This window comes from Muntiacus reevesi, chromosome X, assembly GCF_963930625.1.
Source record: "Muntiacus reevesi chromosome X, mMunRee1.1, whole genome shotgun sequence".
Lineage (NCBI taxonomy): Eukaryota > Metazoa > Chordata > Mammalia > Artiodactyla > Cervidae > Muntiacus > Muntiacus reevesi.
In genome coordinates, this window is record NC_089271.1 from 34,861,456 (window position 1) to 34,884,055 (window position 22,600).

The following is a 22,600-nucleotide window of genomic DNA, read 5'->3' on the forward strand; positions in this document are numbered from 1 at the left end:
AAATTTATTAAATATGTTAATATTTTATTCTTTTACTTTTTTGAGTCTATAATATAAACCATTTTGACCATTCCATAGATTTTCTGATTGCTACTGTTTCAACTAATTCTCAGTTATCTCTTATACATTGAACCATGTGAAATTGCTGATATTCAGTTCTCTTTATAAAAATTTCAGTTTCATGTGGGACAACCCAGTCCTTCAAGTTATCAGGTTTTAGTTTTTTGGCATGCATTTTTATTACTTATGCATACATTATTTTGCTAAATTGTTTTATGTAGATCCATTGATTAATTATTTGTATTTTCTGAATTCGCTTAGGGATTTAGTTTTAAGTTGGAAGCAGCTCTCTAGTGTAATTGTTAATTCATGAAAGTTCAAAAAAAACATGTTTAAACTTAATATTCAATTCTCTAACAGGTCTATCCCCTTTGGTCAGTAATCCTACGGGACAGTTTGTGGTGAAAGACTTGGTGCAGTACAAGGACCATGCACCTGTTGCGATGCTTCAGTCTACCATGACACACATTCACAATCATAAGATAAAGAAGGAGTTAAAAAAGGGTGCACTGATAGCCTTTCCCAACGACCGAGCTGCAAGTATCCGGTCTGGAGAAGACGATAAAAATTTCAGGTAATGTGCTATATTAAAAACCTGAAATTTCATAAGACACAATAACCAGCATGACATGCAGAGATCTTATCAGATCCTGCTGTAATAAATTAATGATGGTAATAATAATAGTAGTAAATTTTTTATTTTCAATTTTTTTTTTTTTTTTTACTTTGGAGGAGTTGTTGTGGAATGCTACTGTATTTCCTTCATCTAACTTTTCATCTCTAATGTGTACTTGCCAGGATTTGTGAATGGTTTACCCAATAGTTCTTAAAATATGCTGTTGACAAGTAGAGAAGAATAATAGAAATAATCATGTTTGGAAATGTATACAGTCCTCAGAATAGTCAAGTTCATTAATTATGGCTGAGAGCTTGAATTTATCTAAGATTAAAAAATATAAATTGTGATAAATCAGTTGTTCTAGTCTTCATTGTCATTATTGTCTTCATCCTTAGCATCATCTTTGTTCAATCTCCTCAAAGTCACATTTCCAACAGCTTTTCCCAAAATGAACTAAAATCTCACTGGTTATAAGAATTATAAGTGATAGTAAACCTTAACTTAAATTTATTGAAACTTGAAAGGAATTACTATCTTGTCAATGCTTAGTGAGAATAAACTCAGTCATCCTGACATCTTTATTTTAGCCATTAGCTCAGGAATGGTTTTTATACATTTGAGACGAACTGGATTTCTTTTTCTGCATGCTTGTATGTTACCAAACAACTGTCTAAACTTGATCATGCCCCATAACATTCTTTACTTGTTTCCTTACCTTTGGTGAATCTTTAAACTCACTTACTTTTACAGTTATTTTCTTAAAATACAATTTGATTTTTTATGCCATGATTGTTTTATTATCCACAATTGGAAAGTTTTAAGGTTTTATTAATATGTAGTCTATTTTAAGATTTTATTTTACAAATTCCATCCATATCAGTTTTTATCTCTCTTTTTGTAGTTGGCAAGTACTATAAAACACACAAGCATGATTTTACAGACTCCACTTTAAATAATTATACAGTATAAGAAAAAGAAAACACTGCACAGATAGCTGTGGAAATAATTTTTAAATGTATTATTTTCAATTATTTCCAATGCTTATATAAATATATCTATATACAGATATAGTGTGTCAATTTAACATTAATATTTTATTGGTAAGGCAATATTAATCAGATGATCTAAAATGCCAGGAATTTTTTTTTTTTTGAGGAAGGCTAACGTAAACATTTTATATTTATCCCATGGCCATAATTATATTTTTTCTCTCAATTTACTCATTTCCATACTAACAGAAATACAAGGTTTAGTTATTTTCTGGCTAGCAATTAGTAGTGAAAATTCAAATAATGACATTTTACAGTGTATTAACTTGGTAATTATAATTGCTATTTTATTTTTAATGCATTTTACCTTTTCAATTTTTGAGAAGAAAATAAGGTAATAATTTTGCCTAGTTTTATTTAATGCAGTATATATCTTATATTTAGAATAGTGTGTTATAATAGGCACTCGGTAAATATTTCTTTAATGAATGAGGGAAAATGTCTTATTTACATAGTAATTTTTTTTTTGCCTGTACTTTGCACACTTTAAAAAAATCACCTACTCAAAGATTCAGAGGTATTTCTTAAAGTTTGTTCTTTAAGGATCTCATAAGCATTTAGATATGTTAGTCACCAGCATTTGTCACTTCAGGCACCTACTCTACTCCTTACTTCTAAGTCCTGCCTTTTCTTCTTGCTACAGACATGGGGACTTCAGATATAGGAATTATTTCTAGATTCTAAAGGTAAAGAATCTACCTGCAATGCAGGAGACCTGAGTTTGATCCCTGAGTTAGGAAGACCCCCTGGAGAATGGCATGGCAACCCACTCCAGTATTCTTGCCTGGAGAATTCCATGGACAGAGGAGCCTGGAAGTCTGCAGTCTGTGGGTTTGCAAAGAGTTGGATATGACTAAGTGACTAACATGTACAAAGGTAGTTCAAGATCCCAGAGCCTGAAGAAAGACTTAAATATATCAACAACTATCCTTGGAGAAATATCAACAACCTCAGATATGAAGATGGTACCACTCCAATGGCAGAAAACAAAGAGGAACTAAAGAGCCTCTTGATGAGGGTGAAGCAGGAGAGTAAAAAAGTTGGCTTGAAACTCAACATTCAAAACACAAAGATCATGGCATCCAGTTCTATCACTTCATGGCAAATAGATGGGGAAACAATGGAAACAGTGATAGCCTTTATTTTCTTGGGCTCCAGCATCACTGAAGACGGTGACTGCAGCCATGAAATTAAAAGATATTTGCTCCTTGGCAGGAAAGCTATGACAAATCTAGACAGTGTATTAAAAATCAGAGATATCACTTTGCCAACAAAGGTCCATATAGTCAAAGCTGTGGTTTTTCCAGTAGTCATGTATGACTGTGAGAGCTGGACCATAAAGAAAGCTGAGCACCAAAGAATTGATGCTTTGAAATTGTGGTGCTGGAGAAGACTCTTAAGAGTCCCTTGGACTGCAAGGAGATCAAACCAGTCAATCCTAAAGGAAATCAACCCTGAGTATTCAATGGGAGGACTGATGCTGAAGCTGAAGCTCCAATACTGTAGCCACCTGATATGACGAGTCAGCTCATTGGAAAAAAACCCTGATGCTGGGGAAAATTGAGGACAGGAGGAGAAGGGGGCAGCAGAGAATGAGATGGTTGGATGTCATCACCAATTCAGTGAGCATGAATTTGAGCAAACTCCAGGAGATAGTGGGCTTCCTTGGTGACTCAGCTGGTAAAGAATCCACCTGCAAAGTGGGAGGCCTGGGTTTGATCCCTGGGTTGGGAAGATCCACTGGAGAAGAGAAAGGCTACCAACTCCAGTATTATTGGGCTTCCCTGGTGACTCAGACGGTAAAAAATGTGCCCACGATTCAGCAGACCTGGGTTCGATTCCTAGATTGGAAAGATCCCCTGGAGAAGGGAACAGCTACCCACTCCAGTATTCTGGCTTGGAGAATTCCATGAACTGTATAGTCCAGGTCACCGAGTCAGACACCACTGAGCAACTTTCACTTTCCAGGAGATAGTGAAGGGCAGGGAAGCTTGGCATGCTGCAGTTCATGGGGTTGCAAAGAGTCAGACAGAACTTAGTGACTGAACAGCAACAGTCCTTGAGTAGGAAAGCATTTGTTTCTCTCTTTTGCTTCACTCTCTTAAAGAGTTTAACTCAGTTAAAAAAGTCTTACTGTAACCACTGAGGAATTATTGAAAACAGGAAGAAATATTAGATTAAATTTCATTTGACTGTGTAAGACTACTAGGTTTATACTTATGATTTAATTACTGAGAGTGAGAATCTCAATAATTAATAATATTTGCTGAAGACTGAGGTAGCCTAAGGCCAAAGGATATGAATAATTGTACTTCTTGTTTTTATGGAAAATGCGTGGTAGGCCAAAGTAAAAGTGTGAACACAGTTGAGTGAATATGAGACATTGAGTAGTTTGTAGTTTTTTTTGGATTTTTTCTTTCTATAGGTTTGTTGCTGATGGTTACTTTATAAACTGAGATATTAAGAAAACAGCATAATTTTAAATAGGATTCCTTATTCTTTCTATATAATTTTTTTCTGGTTTTGAATACAGTGATCTAAAAGTAATTAACTATTAGGAAACACTAATAAGATTCAGATCTAATTCCATCTGTAACCTGGAGCTGCCCAAATTATTACCTCCTTGACTAATACCCCAAGAATAGGTGGTGTTACATCCCAATGACCTTAGAGATTTTCTGTCGTTAGTTTATGAAGAAAATTAGACATCAGTCTAATCCTACATGTAATAAATAATGTCTCCATATATAATAGGATATGAGGACAATATCAGGACAGGACAGTCCTGTTCACCAATCTGTGCCCGACTCCTGGTATAGGAGGCACTCAATAAAAATACTGATTGAATAAATGCACGTGTATCAATATACATAAATATTAACATGACTTCCTCATATTGTAGGACGATTTTCACCAAGATTCCAAGATATAACTATGTGGATCCTGATTTTGCATATACGAAATTTGAAAAGATAGAAAAGAAATCTCATGAAAAATATTACGCAGGATACATTAAATATTTAAGAAATGTGCGCCTGCAGAAAGAAGCACACAGGTAAAGTTCACTTTCTCAAACAATATGAAACAAACAGATCATGGTACCTGTAAAGCCAGAATTTTTTTCTTTAGGTTCTTTTTCGTGATTTAAAGGATGTTTTCATGTATGAAAACAACAAAACATTGAACTACTTAAACTGCACTTATTTCCTTTTTTACTTTTGATTTGGGAATGTCTTAGATGGACTTCCCTAGAAGCAGATTCTGAGACAGGAATTCCAGCACATGTGATTTTTGGAGGATGTTCTTTTGGGAGGAACGTGTACAATGTGAGGAAGCAGGATAGGGCAGGAGAGGGAGCTCAGAAATAATGTGTTTCAAATAAAGTTTACTCTCAGACTGATGCCTGGGGTCTCTTGAGTGTAAATTATACCTTGAGTCAAAGGAACTTTTGTGCTCCATATCAGTCATTGCTTGTGAATTGTCATTGGGTATGGTAGGGTGGGTGTAACTTTCTTGGGGAGGTATTTGAGAATGGGGTCCCCTTAACAGAGGGCAGTTTTATGTGGAAAGTGCTTTTGCCTGCTTCAGTGGATCTCAGTGGGTCAGTAACAGCATCTACTATGGGGAATATTTTAATTTACTGATGTATATATTTTCTAAAAGACAGCCTCAATTAGTTATTATTATGATTTCCCTAGGAAGTGCATATACTCATATAATGACATAGACATAGGATTACATCCTGCATCTGGTCTAAAATCACCCACTGTCTCAGAAGTGGAAATGGAAGAGGAGTTATCTCCAGCACAGTGTTGGATCAAACACAACCAATTGCTATGTACCAGAAATATAGCATTCAAGGAGACAAAGTCTCTGAGAAGAAAGGCATGTGCAATATTTCACATTTGATTATACCATGATAATTCTTAAAATATCTTTTGCTAGTATTGAGCAATTAATTTTAGAATAATGTGATTTCTCACAGGTTCTTAAAGGACTTAAATCACACCCATCCACACCCCATGAAAAACATGATTGCAGCTTAATTTTGACACCAAAGCAAATTTATCAAGTAATTGTTGGTAAGTGTATATAAAAACTTACTGAAATCTTTTTAAAAAATAGATTTATTGGAGTATAGTTCATATTTCATAAAATTCACCAGGTCAAAGCATGCAAATCAGTGAACTTCAGTGAATTTACAGGTTTATTCAGCCATCATCACAATTCAGTTTTTACAATGATGCCATCACCCTCATCACTGCTATGCTGTTACTTCCAGTTCCCACCCCTAGCCCCAGGCAACCATTAATTAGCTTTCTATCGCTATAGATTTGCCTATTCTGAATATTTCATGTAAAAGGAATCACATAATATGTGGTCTTTCTTACATTACTTCTTTTACGTAGCATAATGTTCATAAGCTCCATCCCTGTGGTATTAGGTATGAATATTTTGTTTGTTGTTATGCTTAAATAGTATCTCATTTTATTAGGAATGGGCTTCCCTGGTGGCTCAGCTGGTAAAGAATCTGCCTGCAATGCAGGAGACCTAGATTTAATCCCTGGGTTGGGAATATTCCCTGGAGCAGGGCATGGCAACCCACTCGAGTATTCTTGCCTGGACAATCCCCATGGACAGAGGAGCCTGCAGGCCAAAGAGATGGATACGACTGAGCAACTAAGCACACACACATTTTGTTTACCCATTTACAGTTGATGGACACTGAGCTGTTTCCAGTTTGAGGCTATTGTGAATAATGCTGCTATAAATAGTCACATATAATTCTTTGAGTGAACATATGTTTTTATTTCTTTTGGTTAGATTCCTATGAGTAGAATTGCTGAGTGGTATGGTAAGTGGCTCCAAATTGGGAAAGGAGTACTTCAAGGCTGTATATTGTCACCCTGCTTATTTAAATTATATGTAGAGTACATCATGTGAAATGCTGGGCTGCATGAAGCACAAGCTGGAATCAAGATTGCTGGGAGAAATATCAATAATTTGGGATATGCAGGTGACACCACCCTTATGGCAGAAAGTGAAGAACAACTAAAGAGCTTCTTGATGAAAGTGAAAGAGGAGATGAAAAAGTTGGCTTAAAGCTCAACATTCAGAAAACTAAGATGATGGCATCCAGTCTCATTACTTCATGGCAAAGAGACTGGGAAACAATGGAAACAGTGAGAGACTTTATTTTGGGGGGCTCCAAAATCACTGCAGATGGTGACTCTAGCCATGAAATTAAAAGATGCTTGCTACTTGGAAGAAAAGCTATAATCAACCTAGACCACATATTGAAAAGCAGAGACGTTACTTTGCCAGCTAAGGTTCATCTAGTCAAAGTTATGGTTTTTCCAGTAGTCATATATGAACTGTAAGAGTTGGACTATAATGAGTGCTGAAGAATTGATGCTTTCGAACTGTGGTGTTGGAGAAGATTCTTGAGAATCCCTTGGACTGCAAGGAGATCAAACCAGTCACTCCTAAAGGAAATCAGTCCTGAATATTCATTGGCAGGACTGATGTTGAGGCTGAAACTCCAATACTTTGGCCAGCTGTTGTGAACAACTGACTGATTGGAAAAGACCCTGAGGCTGGGCAAAATTGAGGGCAGGAGGAGAAGAGGACGACAGAGGATGAGATGGTTGGATGGCATCACCGACTTGATGGACATGAGTTTGAGTAGACTCTGGGAGTTGGAGATGGACAGGGAAGTCTGGAGTGCTGCAGTCCATGGGGTCGCAAAAAGTCAGATACAACTGAGAGACTGAACTGAACTGATGGTAACTTTGTGTGTACCTTTTAATGAAATTGCCAAAAATTTTCTGTAGTGACTGCACTAGATTGCAATCCCTCCAACAGTTGTTGTTCAGTCACTAAGTTGTGTCATACTCTAGACTGCAACAAACCAGACTTTTCTGTCATCCACTATCTCACAGTTTGCTCAAATTCATGTCCACCGAATTGGTGATGCTATCTAACCATCTCATCCTCAGCTGTCCCCTTCTCCTGCTTCATTCTTTACCAGCATCAGGGTCTTTTCCAATGAGTTGGTTCTTCCTATCAGGTGCCCAAAGTATTGGCGCTTCAGTAACCATCTTTCTAATGAATGTTCAGGGTTGATTTCCTTTAGGATTCACTGGTTTGATGTCCTTGCAATGCAAGGGACTCTCAAGAGTGTTCTCTAGAACCACAATTCAAAAGCGTCAATTCTTCACCTCTCAGCCTTCCTTATGATCCAACTCTCACATCCGTACATGACTACTGGACGCACCATAGCTTTGACTACATGGACCTTTGTCAACAAAGTGAAATCTCTGATTTTTAATACACTGTCTAGGTTTGTCATAAGTTTTCTTTCAAGGAGCAAGTGTCTTTTAATTTCATGGGTGCAGTGTTTTGGAGCCCAAGAAAATAAAGTTTGTCACTGTTTCCATTGTTTCCCCATCTATTTTCCATGAAGTAATGGGACTGAATGTCATCCATGATCTTAGTTTTTTGAATGTTGAGTTTCAAGCCAGCTTTTTCACTCTCTTCTTTCACTCTCATCAAGAGCCTCTTAGTTCCTCTTCACTTTCTGCCATTAGAGTGGTATCATCGGCATACCAGAGGTTGTTGATATATACATGAGGGTTGCAGTTTCTCCAGGTTTTCACCAACAATTGTTATTTTCTGTCTTTTTGATTACAGTCATGCTAGTGGGTGCAAAATGTTCTCTCATTGTGGTATTGATTTGCATTTTCTTTTTGACAAAGTGTTGAATATATATTGATGTATTTACTTAGAGATACAGCTATTTAAATTGTATATCTTATTTGGAGAAATGTCTTTCTCCGATTTTTAATTTGAATATTTGCCTCCTCATTAGAGAGTTTAAGAATTGTTTATGTATTTTGAATACACATCTTTTTTCAGATATGATTTCCAAATATTTTCCCTAAATCTGTGGCTTGTTTTTTTTTTTTTTTTTTTGGTTTGTTTTCTTAATAATGTTACTTAAAGCACAGCAATTATTTAAACAAAATTGAATTAGCTAAATTTTTTCATTTTATTAATCATGCTTTTGGTTTTTTTAATCATGCTTTTAATATCATGCCCAACAATCTTTAGCTAGCTCAGTTCACAAATATTTTCTCCTAAACATTTTGTATTTTTAGATCTTATGTTTAGGACTACAATTCCTTTTAATGTTTTTTAAATTTTTGTTTATGGTAAGAGTTAAGAGTCTAAATTCATATTGTTATATGTGGATATTCAGTTGTCCCAGCACCATTTGTTGAAAATACTATCATTTCTCATTGAATTGCCTTGGCACCTTTGTCAAAAATCAAATGACCAAATATGTCAAGGCTTGTTTCTGGAGTCTTAATTCTGTTCCATTGATCTGTACATCTATTCTAATGACAGTTCTACACTGTCAGTAAGTAGCTTTCTGATAAGTTTTAAAATCATTAAGTGTAAGTCTTCCAAATTAGCTCATCCTTTGCAGGATTGCTTTGGCAATCCTAAGTATAAATTGAATCTTATTAGACACACTTTGTCTTTCTTGTTCTTGGATCTCTGTCTTAATATTTCTAGCACACCTCTGTATTGTTTGCCTCAACGAGTACTTAAACCTCATGATTCATGGGATGTTGAGGCAGAGTACTAAGGAAGTTCTTGCCTCAGTAGTGGAGGATAATTATTACTAGTTAGAGCAATACTCTGGGCCCAGGTAACATTCATAAAAGAAAGATCTGGAAGCACCAGTCTGTTTTAAGGTAACTTCCCTCCAGAGTAGAGCTTGAGAAAATTACAAGAATATGAAAAATTTTCTAGTACTGAATGAGGTAAAATTTACTATATCTGACATCCAAGTAAATATTACAACACATAAAAAGAAGCAGGGAAATATAAACCATAATAAATAGATTTATTAGCCAGTTAAATCATTAATACTGATACTTATGTTAAAATTATCAGACAATGACACTGAAGCTGTTATTGTAACTGTATTCTGTTTATTCAAAAAGTTATGCAGAGACATAAAGGATATGCAAAAACAATCCAAAGAAGATACAGATTCACCACAATTCCAACCAAAATCCCATCAGGATCTTTTGTAGAAATTGACAGGCTCATTTTAAAATTAACATAGGAATGCAAAGTAGTTAGAATAGTCAAAAATTTTTTGGAAAAGGAAAATGTGTTGAAGATAATACACTGCTTGATTTCTAGATTTATTAATAAGCAAAGCAGTATGTTATTGGCATAAATATAGACCAATAACTGATATGTAAGGTTCAAAAATAGATCTGTGTATATTGGACAACTGAATTTTGACAAAGATGCAAATGCAGTATGGTGCAGAAAACCTAGTCTTTGCAATAAATAGTGCTGGGATGTAGAAGTCACAAGCCAAAAACAACAACAACAACAACAACACCCTGAATTTGTAGCCATACCTAACATGATATGGCAAAAGTAAATCAAACTAGATAGATCATTAAGTCATGTTCTTCCTTCCTTATAGAAGATATAACAACAGATATGCACATGGAAATATATATACCATTATTCATTGCTGCTATTGTTGTTCAGTTGCTAAATCATGTCCAGCTCTTTGTGACCCCATGAACTACAGCATGCCAGGCCTCCCTGTCCCTCACCATCTCCTGTAATTCACCCAAGTTCGTGAATTAGTGATGCCATCCAACCATCTCATCCTCTGCTGCCCTCTTCTCCTTTTGCCTTCAATTTTTCCCAGCATCAGGGTCTTTTCCAATGAGTCAGCTGTTTGCATCTCTGGCCAAAGTATTGGAGCTTCAGCTTTAGCAATAGTCCTTCCAATGAGTATTCAGGGTTAATTTCCCTTATGATTGACTGACTTGATCTCCTTGCAGTCCAAGGGACTCTCAAGCATCTTCTCCAGCACCACAATTCGAAAGCATCTGTTCTTTGGCATTCAGCCTTCTTTATGGTCCAACTCTCACATCCGTATATGACTACTGGAAAACTATGGCTTTGCCTGTATGGACCTTTGTTGGCAAAGTGATGTGTTTGCTTTTTAATACACTGTTTAGGCTTGACATGGCCTTCCTTCCAAGAAGCAAGCATCTTCTAATTTTGTGGCTGAAGTCACCATCCACAGTGATTTTGGAGCCCAGGAATAGAAAATTTGTCACTGCTTCCACTTTTCCCCCTTCTATATTTGTCATGAAGTGATAGGACTGGATGCCATGATCTTTGTTTTTTTAACATTCATTGTTAGGGAAACACAAAATAAAACCAAAATGAGATACTGCTATATAAATCTATTAGAAAGGCTAAAAAACTTACCACTTCAATTGTTGCTGAAGATTTGGGGGAACTGAGACTCTTGTATACTGCTAGTGGGAATGTGAAATTAAATTGGGTTGACAAAAAGTTCTTTTGGGTTTTTCCATAAGATATAGAAAAGTCAGAACAAACTTTTTGGCCAACTCGATACAACCATTTTGAAGAAGTTTAGCAGTTTCTTATACATTTAAACACACATCTACCATATTATCCATTCATTATACTCTTAAATATCTAAAGGAAATGAAGGTATATTTTAAATAAAATGCTTGTTTGCAAATATTTTAGCATCCTTAATTTTAATAGGCCATACCTGGGAAGAATCCAAGGGGTATCAGATGATGTGTAAACATTCACCTATAATGGACTGCTACTTAGTAATATAAAGGAATAGACTATTGACACATGAAGCATCTTAAATAGATCTCCAGAGAACTTGCTAAATGAAAGAAACCAAAGAAAAAAACACATATTCTGTATTATTCCACTCATATTAAAGTCTGGAAAATGCAGCCTGATCTATAGTGACATAAAGCAAATGAGTGGTTGTCTGGAAAGGGGGAATACAGAGGATGGAGGTAGGGAGAAACTATGAAAGGGCACAAGAATGCTTTTTGGAGTTATGTAAAAACTTTGGGCATTTAAAGAGAAAAACAAAATTTAAATAATGAGTCATGGGAAAGTTGCCAATTTCTGTAAATTCTGGATAAGTGAACATAGAGGCCTTCATGAGAGTGGAGAGGGTGTTGGAGTATGCAAATTTGTGTACTGAGAGGAGTTATAATTAGTGCTAGTAATTTTGCCATGTACTTTTCCATATAATCAGAATCTATTTGAATTTTGGCCAATAACCTCTAACCATCAAGTTATGAACATCTTTATGAAACACTCTGTTAATGATTTCTGATATTATAGTAAATATTGTAAGTGCTATTTTTAATGAATTAATTGATCAAAATATAGTGTGAATACTTACAAAAATAAGTCAATGAATACATTTGTCAGCAATTAAACTTAGTAACTTTTTGTTTTTTTCAGGGCCCTCTGTCCTTAACTTTGGTGATGTTTGTGTGAACTCAACAAATACTCATCTACTACATATTATTAATATGCTACCAATTCACATTCTGATCCAATTAGATGTCAGTTTGGAAGAACTTCAGAAAACTAACCAATTTTCATATGTGATCCCACCTACCACTAGTACTTCTATTTCAATGATATTTGAATCTCCCACCATTGGAAAATTTTGGAAGTAGGATTTATTTTCAAATTTCTGTTTGCTAGAATGAAAAATGTCCTTTTGTATATTTGCCCCAATTATTTTTGTATATGTCATATTTGGTTCTAAAAGGTAGAAACTATATGTGCAGCAATTTGTGGATTCATATTTCAGTCTAATTACCTTTCATAATTATTTTGATTTTTTTTTTTTACCAAGAATTGTGGATATCAATCCATAATATATGCATTTTTACATGTACCTGAAGTCCGTCATTCAGTTAAGAGCTGTTATCTATTCAATTTGGATGCTTTTGCTGTGTTACAGGTCTTTCGCGTTCACAGTGAACAATATGCCTGGTGGACACATCCTAGTGATGGCAGTTGTCCTGCCAGTAAGACTTGAGCTATCTTCTAATGAGCTGATACTGAGACCACAAGGCTTCTTGGAGAAATCATGTTTTAGGGGGACGGTGAGGATGTATAATCATCAGAATTACTTTGTCAAGTTTAAATGGCAACCGATAAATACAGGAAAGGGGATGGCATTTTCCATTCGCCCAGCTAAAGGTAATAGTTTATTCTGTTTGTTTGATTTAGACATTCTTTTATTCGTGTGCCCAGGCCTTAGTCATATCTTAAGTGTATACTGTATAAAGGTGCTAAGAATGTATAAGTACATCACATACGATCTTGTGACAATGGGATATTCCTGCCCTCTTGGCTTCCTTGTGTCCTTTCCTCCCCCTCCCTCTCCCTCCCTCTTGATCTCTAATTTAGGAATAGTCTTCATTTGAGATCTAAGTAGACTATACTTCAGATCACAAAGGAGGCCTGGTGTGTAGAATTCTTGTCTTAGGTGATTTTCCTGGGAATATCAGTCGTTTCCAAATCATGACTTTTGTATAACTCTACTGGCACAGTGCTAAAGAATTTGCCTGCAATACAGGAGATACAGGAGACGTGGATTTGATCCCTGGGTTGGGAAGATCCCCTGGAGGAGGAAATGGCAACTCACTCCATTATTCTTGTCTGAAAAATCCCATGGACAGAGGAGCCTGGCAGGCTACAGTTCACAGGGTCACAAAGACTCAGACATGACTGAGTGTGCACCAGTGTTGTGAATGGGGAGTGTTATAAACAAGCTTAAGTGTTAATTTAGGGGCTTCGTTGGTGGCTCAGATGGTAAAGAATCTGCCGGTAATGCAGGAGACCCAGGTTCAATCCCTGGGTTGGGAAGATCCCCCAGAGAAAGAAATGGCAACCCACTCCAGTATTCTTGCCTGTAGAATTCCATGGACAGAGGAGCCTGGCAGGCTACAGTCCATGGGATCACAAAGAGTTGGACACTGAGCAACTGAACACATTAATACTTCACTTAATTTTAGTGCAGATATATGCAGAGATGTTAACAAATTTAACAAATGGAGGAGGAGGACTATTCTTTTATTATGACTGGAGATCATTGATATAACTGTATTTAATCTTTTTATTAATCTGGATAGATTTAGCACAATCCCAGATTATAATTTATTAAGGATTTGAGAAATACTTCCTCTGAATCTTCAGCAGATTCATATGACCAAGCTCTTTTGTTGTTGTTGTTGTTACTAATACTGGAAATATTGGGTCCTGCCCCAATCTAGAGAAAAGCTGAGTAAATGACCAGAGAAGAAAAAGAAATTGTTTCTGTAGATTTCAGAGATTGTAGATAAACCTTCTCCAGTTTTTTTCAGCAGGTGTCAGATGTAGTTATATTATCTGCATTCCAGATATAGGTTTTGATCAAGCATGTGATATGGCACTAAAGGTATCTGAAAAGCCACTGTGCATAGGCACTTTTCCTTGTATTTCTCCATCCTAGCCAGGGTTGAGTTGCTGGGCTTCCCCCCTTACGGCTACCATGAAAATGCTGTGACAAAGATTCGGTTGTCAAAAGTGGAATTACAGTGCAGTTGTAAAAGAATCTGCTTGCCCATGCACAGGTTATAAGAGACACTATTATAGAATTAACAAGTTTTTAACTTAGAGGCTTCCCTGTTGGCTCGGGGTAAAAATTCCACGTGCCAAAGCAAGAGATGCAGGTTTGATCACTGAGTCAGGAAGATTTCCTGGAGGAGGAAATGGCAGCCCATTCCAGTATTCTTGCCTGGAGCCTGGTGGACTATAGTCTGTGGGGTCATGGAGAAGCAGACACGACTGAGCACACACATACACAAACTTCTCGTGGTTTTTAGTACTATGTTTTTACAGAAAAAATTTAATGTTTGCTTTTCTTTGGGTTGCTCATAGCATGTCTTACTTTTTTCTTTTTAAATAGAAGCAAAAACAAAGACATTTAATTCCAAATACAGTATGAGTTGGCCACAATTGAGAATGCAAAGAACAAAAATAACAGACAGTGTTTATGTGAATGATATCATTAGCCTTTAAGTAGTTTTAGTTTTTTTAGAACACAAATGCTACAATACTTAAATGTATTTCATATATTATTGAGGAAAGTATGCATGATTTATACACATAGATTTCTCTTATATCATTTTCTGTTTGATGCTCAGAATTTTCATAAAATAATCAACTTTATTTTTGCCTGTTTGTATAGATCATTTTATTGAGTCACATGTTTCTTGTGTCCCTTTTGTTATATTGTGTTGGGGAAGAAGACATTTTCTTCTACCCTTCAGTCATGTCTGATTCTTCGCAACCCCATGGCCTCCCTGACCATCACCAACTCCCGGAGTCTACTCAAACTCATCTCCATTGAGTTGGTGGTGCCATCCAACCATCTCATCCTCTGTCATCCCCTTCTCCTCCTGCCTTCAAACTTTCCCAGCATCAGGGTCTTTTCCAATGAGTCAGCTCTTCACATCAGGTGGCCAAAGTATTGGAGTTTCAGATTCAGCATCACTCCTTCCAATGAATATTCAGGACTGATCTCCTTTAGGATGGATTGGTTGGATCTCCTTGCAGTCGAATGGACTCTCAAGAGTCTGCTCCAGCACCACAGTTCAAAAGCATCAATTCTCAGCACTCAGCTTTCTTTATAGTCCAAAAGTCACACCCATACATGACCACTGGAAAAACCATAGCCTTGACGAGTTGGACCTTTGTTGGTAATGTGTCTGCTTTTTAATATGGTGTCTAAGTTGGTTATAACTTTCCTTCCAAGGAGTAAGCGTCTTTTAATTTCATGGCTGCAATCACCATCTGCAGTGATTTTGGAGTCCCCAAAATAAAGTCAGCCACTGTTTCCACTGTTTCCCCATCTATTTGCCATAAAGTGATGGGACCAGATGCCATGATCTTAGTTTTTTGAATGTTGAGCTTTAAGCCAACTTTTTCATCTCCTCTTTCACTTTCGTCAAGAGGCTCTTTAGTTCTTCTTCACTTTCTGCCATAAGGGTGGTGTCATCTGCATATCTGAGGTTACTGATATTTTTCCCGGCAATCTTGATTCCAGCCTGAGCTTCCTCCAGCCCAGCGTTTCTCATGATGTACTCTGCATATAAGTTAAATAAGCAGGGTGACAATATACAGCCTTGATGTACTCCTTTCCTGACTTGGAACCAGTCTGTTGTTCCATGTCCAGTTGTAACTGTTGCTTTCTGACCTGCATACAGGTTTCTCAAGAGGCAGGTCAGGTGGTGTGGCATTCCCATCTCTTTCAGAATTTTCCGCAGTTTATTGTGATCCACACAGTCAAAGGCTTTGGCATAGTCAATAAAGCAGAATTAGATGTTTTTCTGGAACTCTCTTGTTTTTTCAATGATCCAGCGGATGTTGGTAATTTGATCTCTGGTTCCTCTGCCTTTTCTAAAACCAGCTTGAACATCTGGAAGTTCAAGGTTCACATACTGTTGAAGCTGGGCTTGGAGAATTTTGAGCATTACTTTACTAGAATGTGAGATGAGTGCAATTAAGAATTAAATTGACAGATTAACATGAGAAAAGCAGAAGTTTAATAACATATATTGATGAAAGAGACCCAGGAAAACCCAATAACTTGACAGAGTGGCCAAAATCCTCACCTTAAATATCATCTTCACCTAAAGGCAAAAGTGGATGTTTGGGATAGTGGCTTGGGGCTTCAAAGGAGAGAAAACGAATTCACATGGAGGTGGGATAGCAAGTGTTTGGGAAACAAATATTTTCTGGGTCATGCAGAGACCATGGTACCCATAGTGGACTTTATCTCCAGGCCCAGCTGAGACTCCTCTATCACATCTAGCCCATATTCTTTGCAGGTATCTCTGGTGGTAGCTCTGTTCTTGGAACTAGCCCTTTATCTAAATTTTTCAGGCACTTAAGGAGGAGGTAACAAGAAAAAAGTTCCCAAGGCTTCTGTTAAAAATAATCAGCTTAAACTAATCCTCACGCCAAAGAGACACATTTTTGAGTGGAAAATTTTGCTCTCCTAGAATTGCTTTTACATTCTACATAATGCATTTAATCATATCTGTCTCTATATTTTTGTAAACTAAAGTGAAGTGTTATAAGTTAAGTTTTGTGTTGTGACTGTCCTTTCTTCCTGAAGCATGACAGTTTGGATTTATTTTATAAGTGGAGAATTTAAGGGTGGATTGATGGTTTCTAAGAATTGGTTTCTAATTTGACTTTTTCATTAAATAGTGTTTATGTTTCTGCTTGTTATGTGTTCATCCTTGTTGTCTTTAACTGTACTGAACCCCTGAGTCCACTCAGTCCTCAAACGTGTCTTTATTCAATTCATTCTCACTGTCTTTCTTTTTTTTTTTTTTAAATATTATTTTATTAGTTGGAGGCCAATCACTTCACAACATTTCAGTGGGTTTTGTCATACATTGACATGAATCAGCCATAGAGTTACACGTATTCCCCATCCCGATCCCCCCTCCCACCTCCCTCTCCACCCGACTCCTCAGGGTCCTCCCAGTGCACCAGGCCCGAGCACTTGACTCATGCATCCCACCTGGGCTGGTGGTCTGTTTCACCATAGATAATATACATGCTGTTCTTTCAAAACATCCCACCCTCACGTTCTCCCCCAGAGTTCAAAAGTCTGTTCTGTACTTCTGTGTCTCTTTTTCTGTTTTGCATATAGGGTTATCGCTACCATCTATCTAAATTCCGTATATATGTGTTAGTATACTGTAATGTTCTTTATCTTTCTGGCTTACTTCACTCTGTATAATGGGCTCCAGTTTCATCCATCTCATTAGAACTGATTCAAATGAATTCTTTTTAATGGCTGAGTAATATTCCATGGTGTATATGTACCACAGCTTCCTTATCCATTCATCTGCTGATGGGCATCTAGGTTGCTTCCATGTCCTGGCTATTATAAACAGTGCTGCAATGAACATTGGGGTGCATGTGTCTCTTTCAGATCTGGATTCCTCAGTGTGTATGCCCAGAAGTGGTATTGCTGGGTCATATGGCAGTTCTATTTCCAGTTTTTTAAGAAATCTCCTCACTGTCTTTCTTAATTCTCTCACTCCTTGGCCATTTGCAGTACCTGCCTTGCCAATATCAGCCTTTCTTAATTCAGTCATCCAGTTTATTTCCCCTGTCCTGCAATGCACATAGTACTCTTGGAGAAATATCTATAGCCATGCTGGTTGAAGGGAGAATATTGACCTCAAGCTAACACTCTTGACATGAATCTGTAATCCCTGTGCTGCTCTCAGTTATTCTCTGAAAGCTCAGGTGTCTTTATAAATAGCACTGACTCTTCTTTGTCAAAGTTTCTTCTCATCACAGTCTTCTTACATCTCTCTCTCCCAGTACCATCACTTAACATCTATTATTCCCCCAGACTTTGTTCTACTGCAGAATTCCTACTCTTCCATGAGTCACAACATAAATGCCATCTCCTTATGAGTTTCTTCCACTTTCTTGGGCTAATTTAGAATTCCCCCACCACCCCTTTCCCACTCCCATTGTGTATTTGTTATGTCATCTACAACTTTTTTGTTTCTGTCCATCTCCTGTTGTGATAGGTGTTACTAAGCCCATATCTGTTAACCATTCCCCTTCCTTACAGGGTCCTCATTTTGTTTGTGGAAGCAGTGTTTTTATTTAGATACCTCTTTTCCCCATCCTTTTTTGCCAATGAGATTTGAACAGAAATTTCTTTTAGTTCCACCCTACTGTTTGAAGTCCTTCTGCTTATATTAGCTTGTTTAATCCCTATAGTGATTCTCTAAGTTAGGTGTAGTTCTCATTTATGCATGAGGACTCCGTGTTAGGTAGGTTAAGTAAATTGTCCAAAGTGTCAGCTTGTAAGCATCAGAGCTGAAATTTGAACCAGGGAGTTTGACCTTAGAATTTGTGCTCTTTTAACCACTATGCTTTGATACCTTTCTACACTGAGGAAGGTCGCATGATAAGGAATGGTAGTGTGGGAAGCTAGGAACATTGCTCCTTGAAAGCACTGTCAAGCTGTTAAGGCAGCCCTGGAACATCTGTCTTGGGACTTCTGATTGCCTGAGATAAATAAACTTGTATCTATGTAATCCATTGGACTAAGGGGAATGGACTTTTTATTACTTGTAGACAAATATAATTCTTATGGATCCCAACTAGACCGTTAGCATGAGCAGTCTCTCTTCTTTTTATGAATTATTGTGCCAACTGTAGTATTAGCATTCAAGGGTAATAATAATAACATTTGACACTGGGTGCTTTCTTGGCATCACATACTATATTAGACCCTTTGTGTGTGTTGTTACCTCCCTATATATGGCCACTGCAAAACTCGGAGGTAGGCACTATATCTTTTTCAGAATTGAGGAAACTACTATCATATATGAGTCAACCTGACTCAAGGCAAAGTTTGCTGTGATTGTCACTCATCTCTCTGTTCAGTGTCCTGTGCCTTTGAATTTCCGATGATCCTACGTTTCTGAGGGAACAGCTTCTAAGTCATTCTTTTCATCAAGTATTTTCCTAGTCCAAAGGAGATGATAATTTAAACAGGTAAAGCAACTCACAGCAAATGTGCCTGATCCTTCCTGGGTTCTAAATCTATTTGAGTTACAGAAATGTGTTAGTAAAAACTACATCAGAAGTTACATCTCTAGGTATGTGAACATTAAAACAAATGAACAAAAGAAGCCTCTTGTTAATGATAATTCCTTCCTCGAAAAAACTGGATGAATGGTGTATTTCAGAGTGTTGAGAAATGTGGAGGGGATGTTTGAATAGGGATCACAAATAATTTTCTACCATATAGATATAAAGTAATTTCTAATCCTAGAGTGTCACTTCATTGATAAATTTTAATTTTTTCTAAATATTAACATATTTTTATCAAATATTGTGATATGCTTGTTAGAGTATAAGGTGTTCCCTGTATTTTGTTTAATTCAAATAGTTTTTAAATATCATTATATTTATATGCCAGTTCTTATTTTAGGTATTAAAAATTAAATATAATATAAATGTGGTATAACTTTCTTATTCTCTCTAAATTCTCTGTAGGCACTGTTGAACCATACTCCTCATTGGAATGTGAAGTAACATGGCAGCCGGGTTTTGATTCTCCAGAAAGGGGAGAATTTATTCTTCATGTCACTGAAGGAAACACGCTGACTCTGAAATGTCTTGCACATGTAATGACTTCCTTTGAATATGATTTTTATTTTGAGGGCTCTAAATTGGTTGGTATGCATATGTGTGTATGAAAGTGAAAGTGTTAGTCGCTCAGTCTTGTCTGACTCTGTGCATCTCCATGGGCTGTAGCCCTCAAGGCTCTGCTGTCCGTGGAATTCTCCAGGCAAGAATAATGTAGTGGGTTGCCATGTCCTTCTCCAGGGAATCTTCCCAACCCAGGGATCGAACCCAGGTCTCCTGCATTGGAGGCAGATTCTTTACTGTTTGAGCTACCCGGGAAGCCAAGCAACTATGTATATATAGTTGGGTATATATACTGTGCTAGTAAAATCTGATGTTGCTTGCAGCACTTAGTTAACTAAATTGTCTTAGTATCTTCTTGGAGCCACTTCTCCACCATAAATGAAGACTCTGCTTTTAAAAAAAAAAGTGTCATCTTATCTAGAATTAACTCAGAAATCCATGGCTTTTATTCCAGTAATACTAGATTCTTATTAGAGACTTGATATGTATTAGAGAGTCTGTAAATATACCATAACACCATGGGAGCTGCTTAAAATTAAATTGTTTCATTAATAAATGCCAATAATAGAGAAAATTATTTTTTTGCCCTATTGTATTGCATTTTTAGTATTCTCAATTCAGTTCAGTCACTTAGTCATGTCCGACTGTTTGTGACCCTGTCCATCCCCGTCCATCACCAACTCCCAGAGCTTTTTCAAACTCATATCCATCAAGTCAGTGATACCATCCAACCCTCTCATCCTCTGTCGTTCACTTCTCCTCCTGCCTTCAGTCTTTCCCAGCATCAGTGTCTTTTCAAATGAGTCACTCCTTCACATCAGGTGGCCAAAGTATTGGAGCTTCAGCTTCAGTATCAGTCCTTCCAATGAATATTCAGGACTGATTTCCTTTAGGATTGACTGGTTTGATCTCCTTGCAGTCCAAGGGACTCTCAAGAGTCTTCTCCATCACCACAGTTCAAAAGCACCAATTCTTTGGCACTCAGGTTTCTTTCAGGTCCATCTCTCACATTCATACATGACTTCTGGAAAAACCATAGCTTTGACTATGCAGACCTTTGTCAGCAAAGTAATGCCTCTGCTTTCCAATATGCTGTCTAGGTTTGTCATAGCTTTTCTTCCAAGAAGCAAGTGTCTTTTAATTTCATGGCTTCAGTCACCATCTGCAGTGATTTTGGAGCCCCCTCAAAATAAAGTCTGTCACTGTTTCCATTGTTTCCCCATCTATTTGCCATGAAGTGATGGGACCGGATGCCATGATCTTAGTTTTCTGAGTGTTGAGTTTTAAGTCAGTTTTTTCATTCTCCTCTTTCACTTTCATTAAGAGGTTCTTTAGTTCCTCTTCACTTTCTGCCATAAGGGTGGTGTCATCTGCATATCTGAGGTTATTGATATTTCTCCTGGCAATCTTGATTCCAGTTTGTGCTTCATCCAGCCCAGCATTTTGCGTGATATACTCTGCATATAAGTTAAATAAGCAGGGTGACAATATACAGCCTTGACATGCTCCTTTTCCAATTTGGAACCATTCTGTTGTTCCATGTCCGGTTCTAACTGTTGTTTCTTGACCTGCATATAAATTTCTTAGGAGGCAGGTCAGGTGGTCTGGTATTCCCATCTCTCGAAGAATTTTCCACAGTTCATTGTGACCCACACAGTCAAAAGCTTTGGCATAGTCAATAAAGCAGAATTAGATGTTTTTCTGGAACTCTCTTGCTTTTTCTAATATCCAGTGGATGTTGTCAATTTGATCTCTGGTTCCTCTGCCTTTTCTAAGTCCAACTTGAGCATCTAGAAGTTCTTTGTTCATGTGCTGTTGAAGCCTGGCTTGGAGAATTTTGAGCATTACTTTTCTAGTGTGAGATGAGGGCAATTGTATGGTAGTGTGAACATTCTTTGGCATTGCCTTTCTTTGGCATTGGAATGAAAACTGACCTTTTCTAGTCCTGTGGCCACTGCTGAATTTTCCAAATTTGCTGGCATATTGAGTGCAGCAGTTAAACAGCATCATCTTTTAGGATTTGAAATAGCTTAGCTGGAATTCCGTCACCTCTACTAGCTTTGTTTGTAGTGATGCTTCCTAAGGCCCACTTCACTTCACATTCCAGCATGTCTGACTCAAGGTGAGTGATCACACCATCGTGGTTATCTGGGTCACAGCAAAGTGAATCAGTTAGACCTATGTATATATCCACTCTTTTTTTGTTTGTTTTACATTCTTTTCCCATATAGGTCATTACAGAGTATTGTGTAGAGTTCCTGGTGCCAGGTGGCGCTAGTGGTAAAGAACATGCCTGCCAATGCAGGTGGTATAAGAGACGTGAGTTCCATCCCTGAGTTGGAAAGATCCCCTGGAGGAAAGCATGGCAACCCACTCCTGTATTCTTGCCTGGAGAAAACCATTGTCAGAGGAGCCTGGCGAATTACAATCCATAGCATTGCAAAGAGTCAGACGTGACTGAAGTGACTTAGCATGCACGCACCCATTTTGGTCATTGCAGAGTGTTGAGTAGAGTTCCTTGTGCTGTACCGTAGGCCCTTATTAGTTATCTATATTATATATTACTAATGTGTATATGGGGCTCCCCTGGTGGCTCAGATGGTGAAGAATCTACCCACAATGTGCGAGACTCAGGTTCGATCCCTGGGTCGGGAAGATCCCCTGGAGAAGGGAATAGCTACCCCCTCCAGTATTCTTGCCTGGGAAATTCCAT

General features: G+C 37.4%; 1 protein-coding gene across 1 annotated transcript in view; it reads left to right on the forward strand.

Moving 5' to 3' along the window:
* The window catches only part of CFAP47 (cilia and flagella associated protein 47), a 490,506-nt gene that overhangs the window by 43,036 nt on the left and 424,870 nt on the right, over nt 1–22,600 (forward strand). The window contains exons 10-16 of the mRNA XM_065916701.1: nt 421–634; nt 4,631–4,783; nt 5,427–5,613; nt 5,714–5,810; nt 12,088–12,304; nt 12,599–12,840; nt 19,732–19,862. Of these exons, the coding sequence (XP_065772773.1) occupies nt 421–634; nt 4,631–4,783; nt 5,427–5,613; nt 5,714–5,810; nt 12,088–12,304; nt 12,599–12,840; nt 19,732–19,862 (1,241 nt within the window). The remainder of the gene's footprint in view (nt 1–420; nt 635–4,630; nt 4,784–5,426; nt 5,614–5,713; nt 5,811–12,087; nt 12,305–12,598; nt 12,841–19,731; nt 19,863–22,600) is intronic.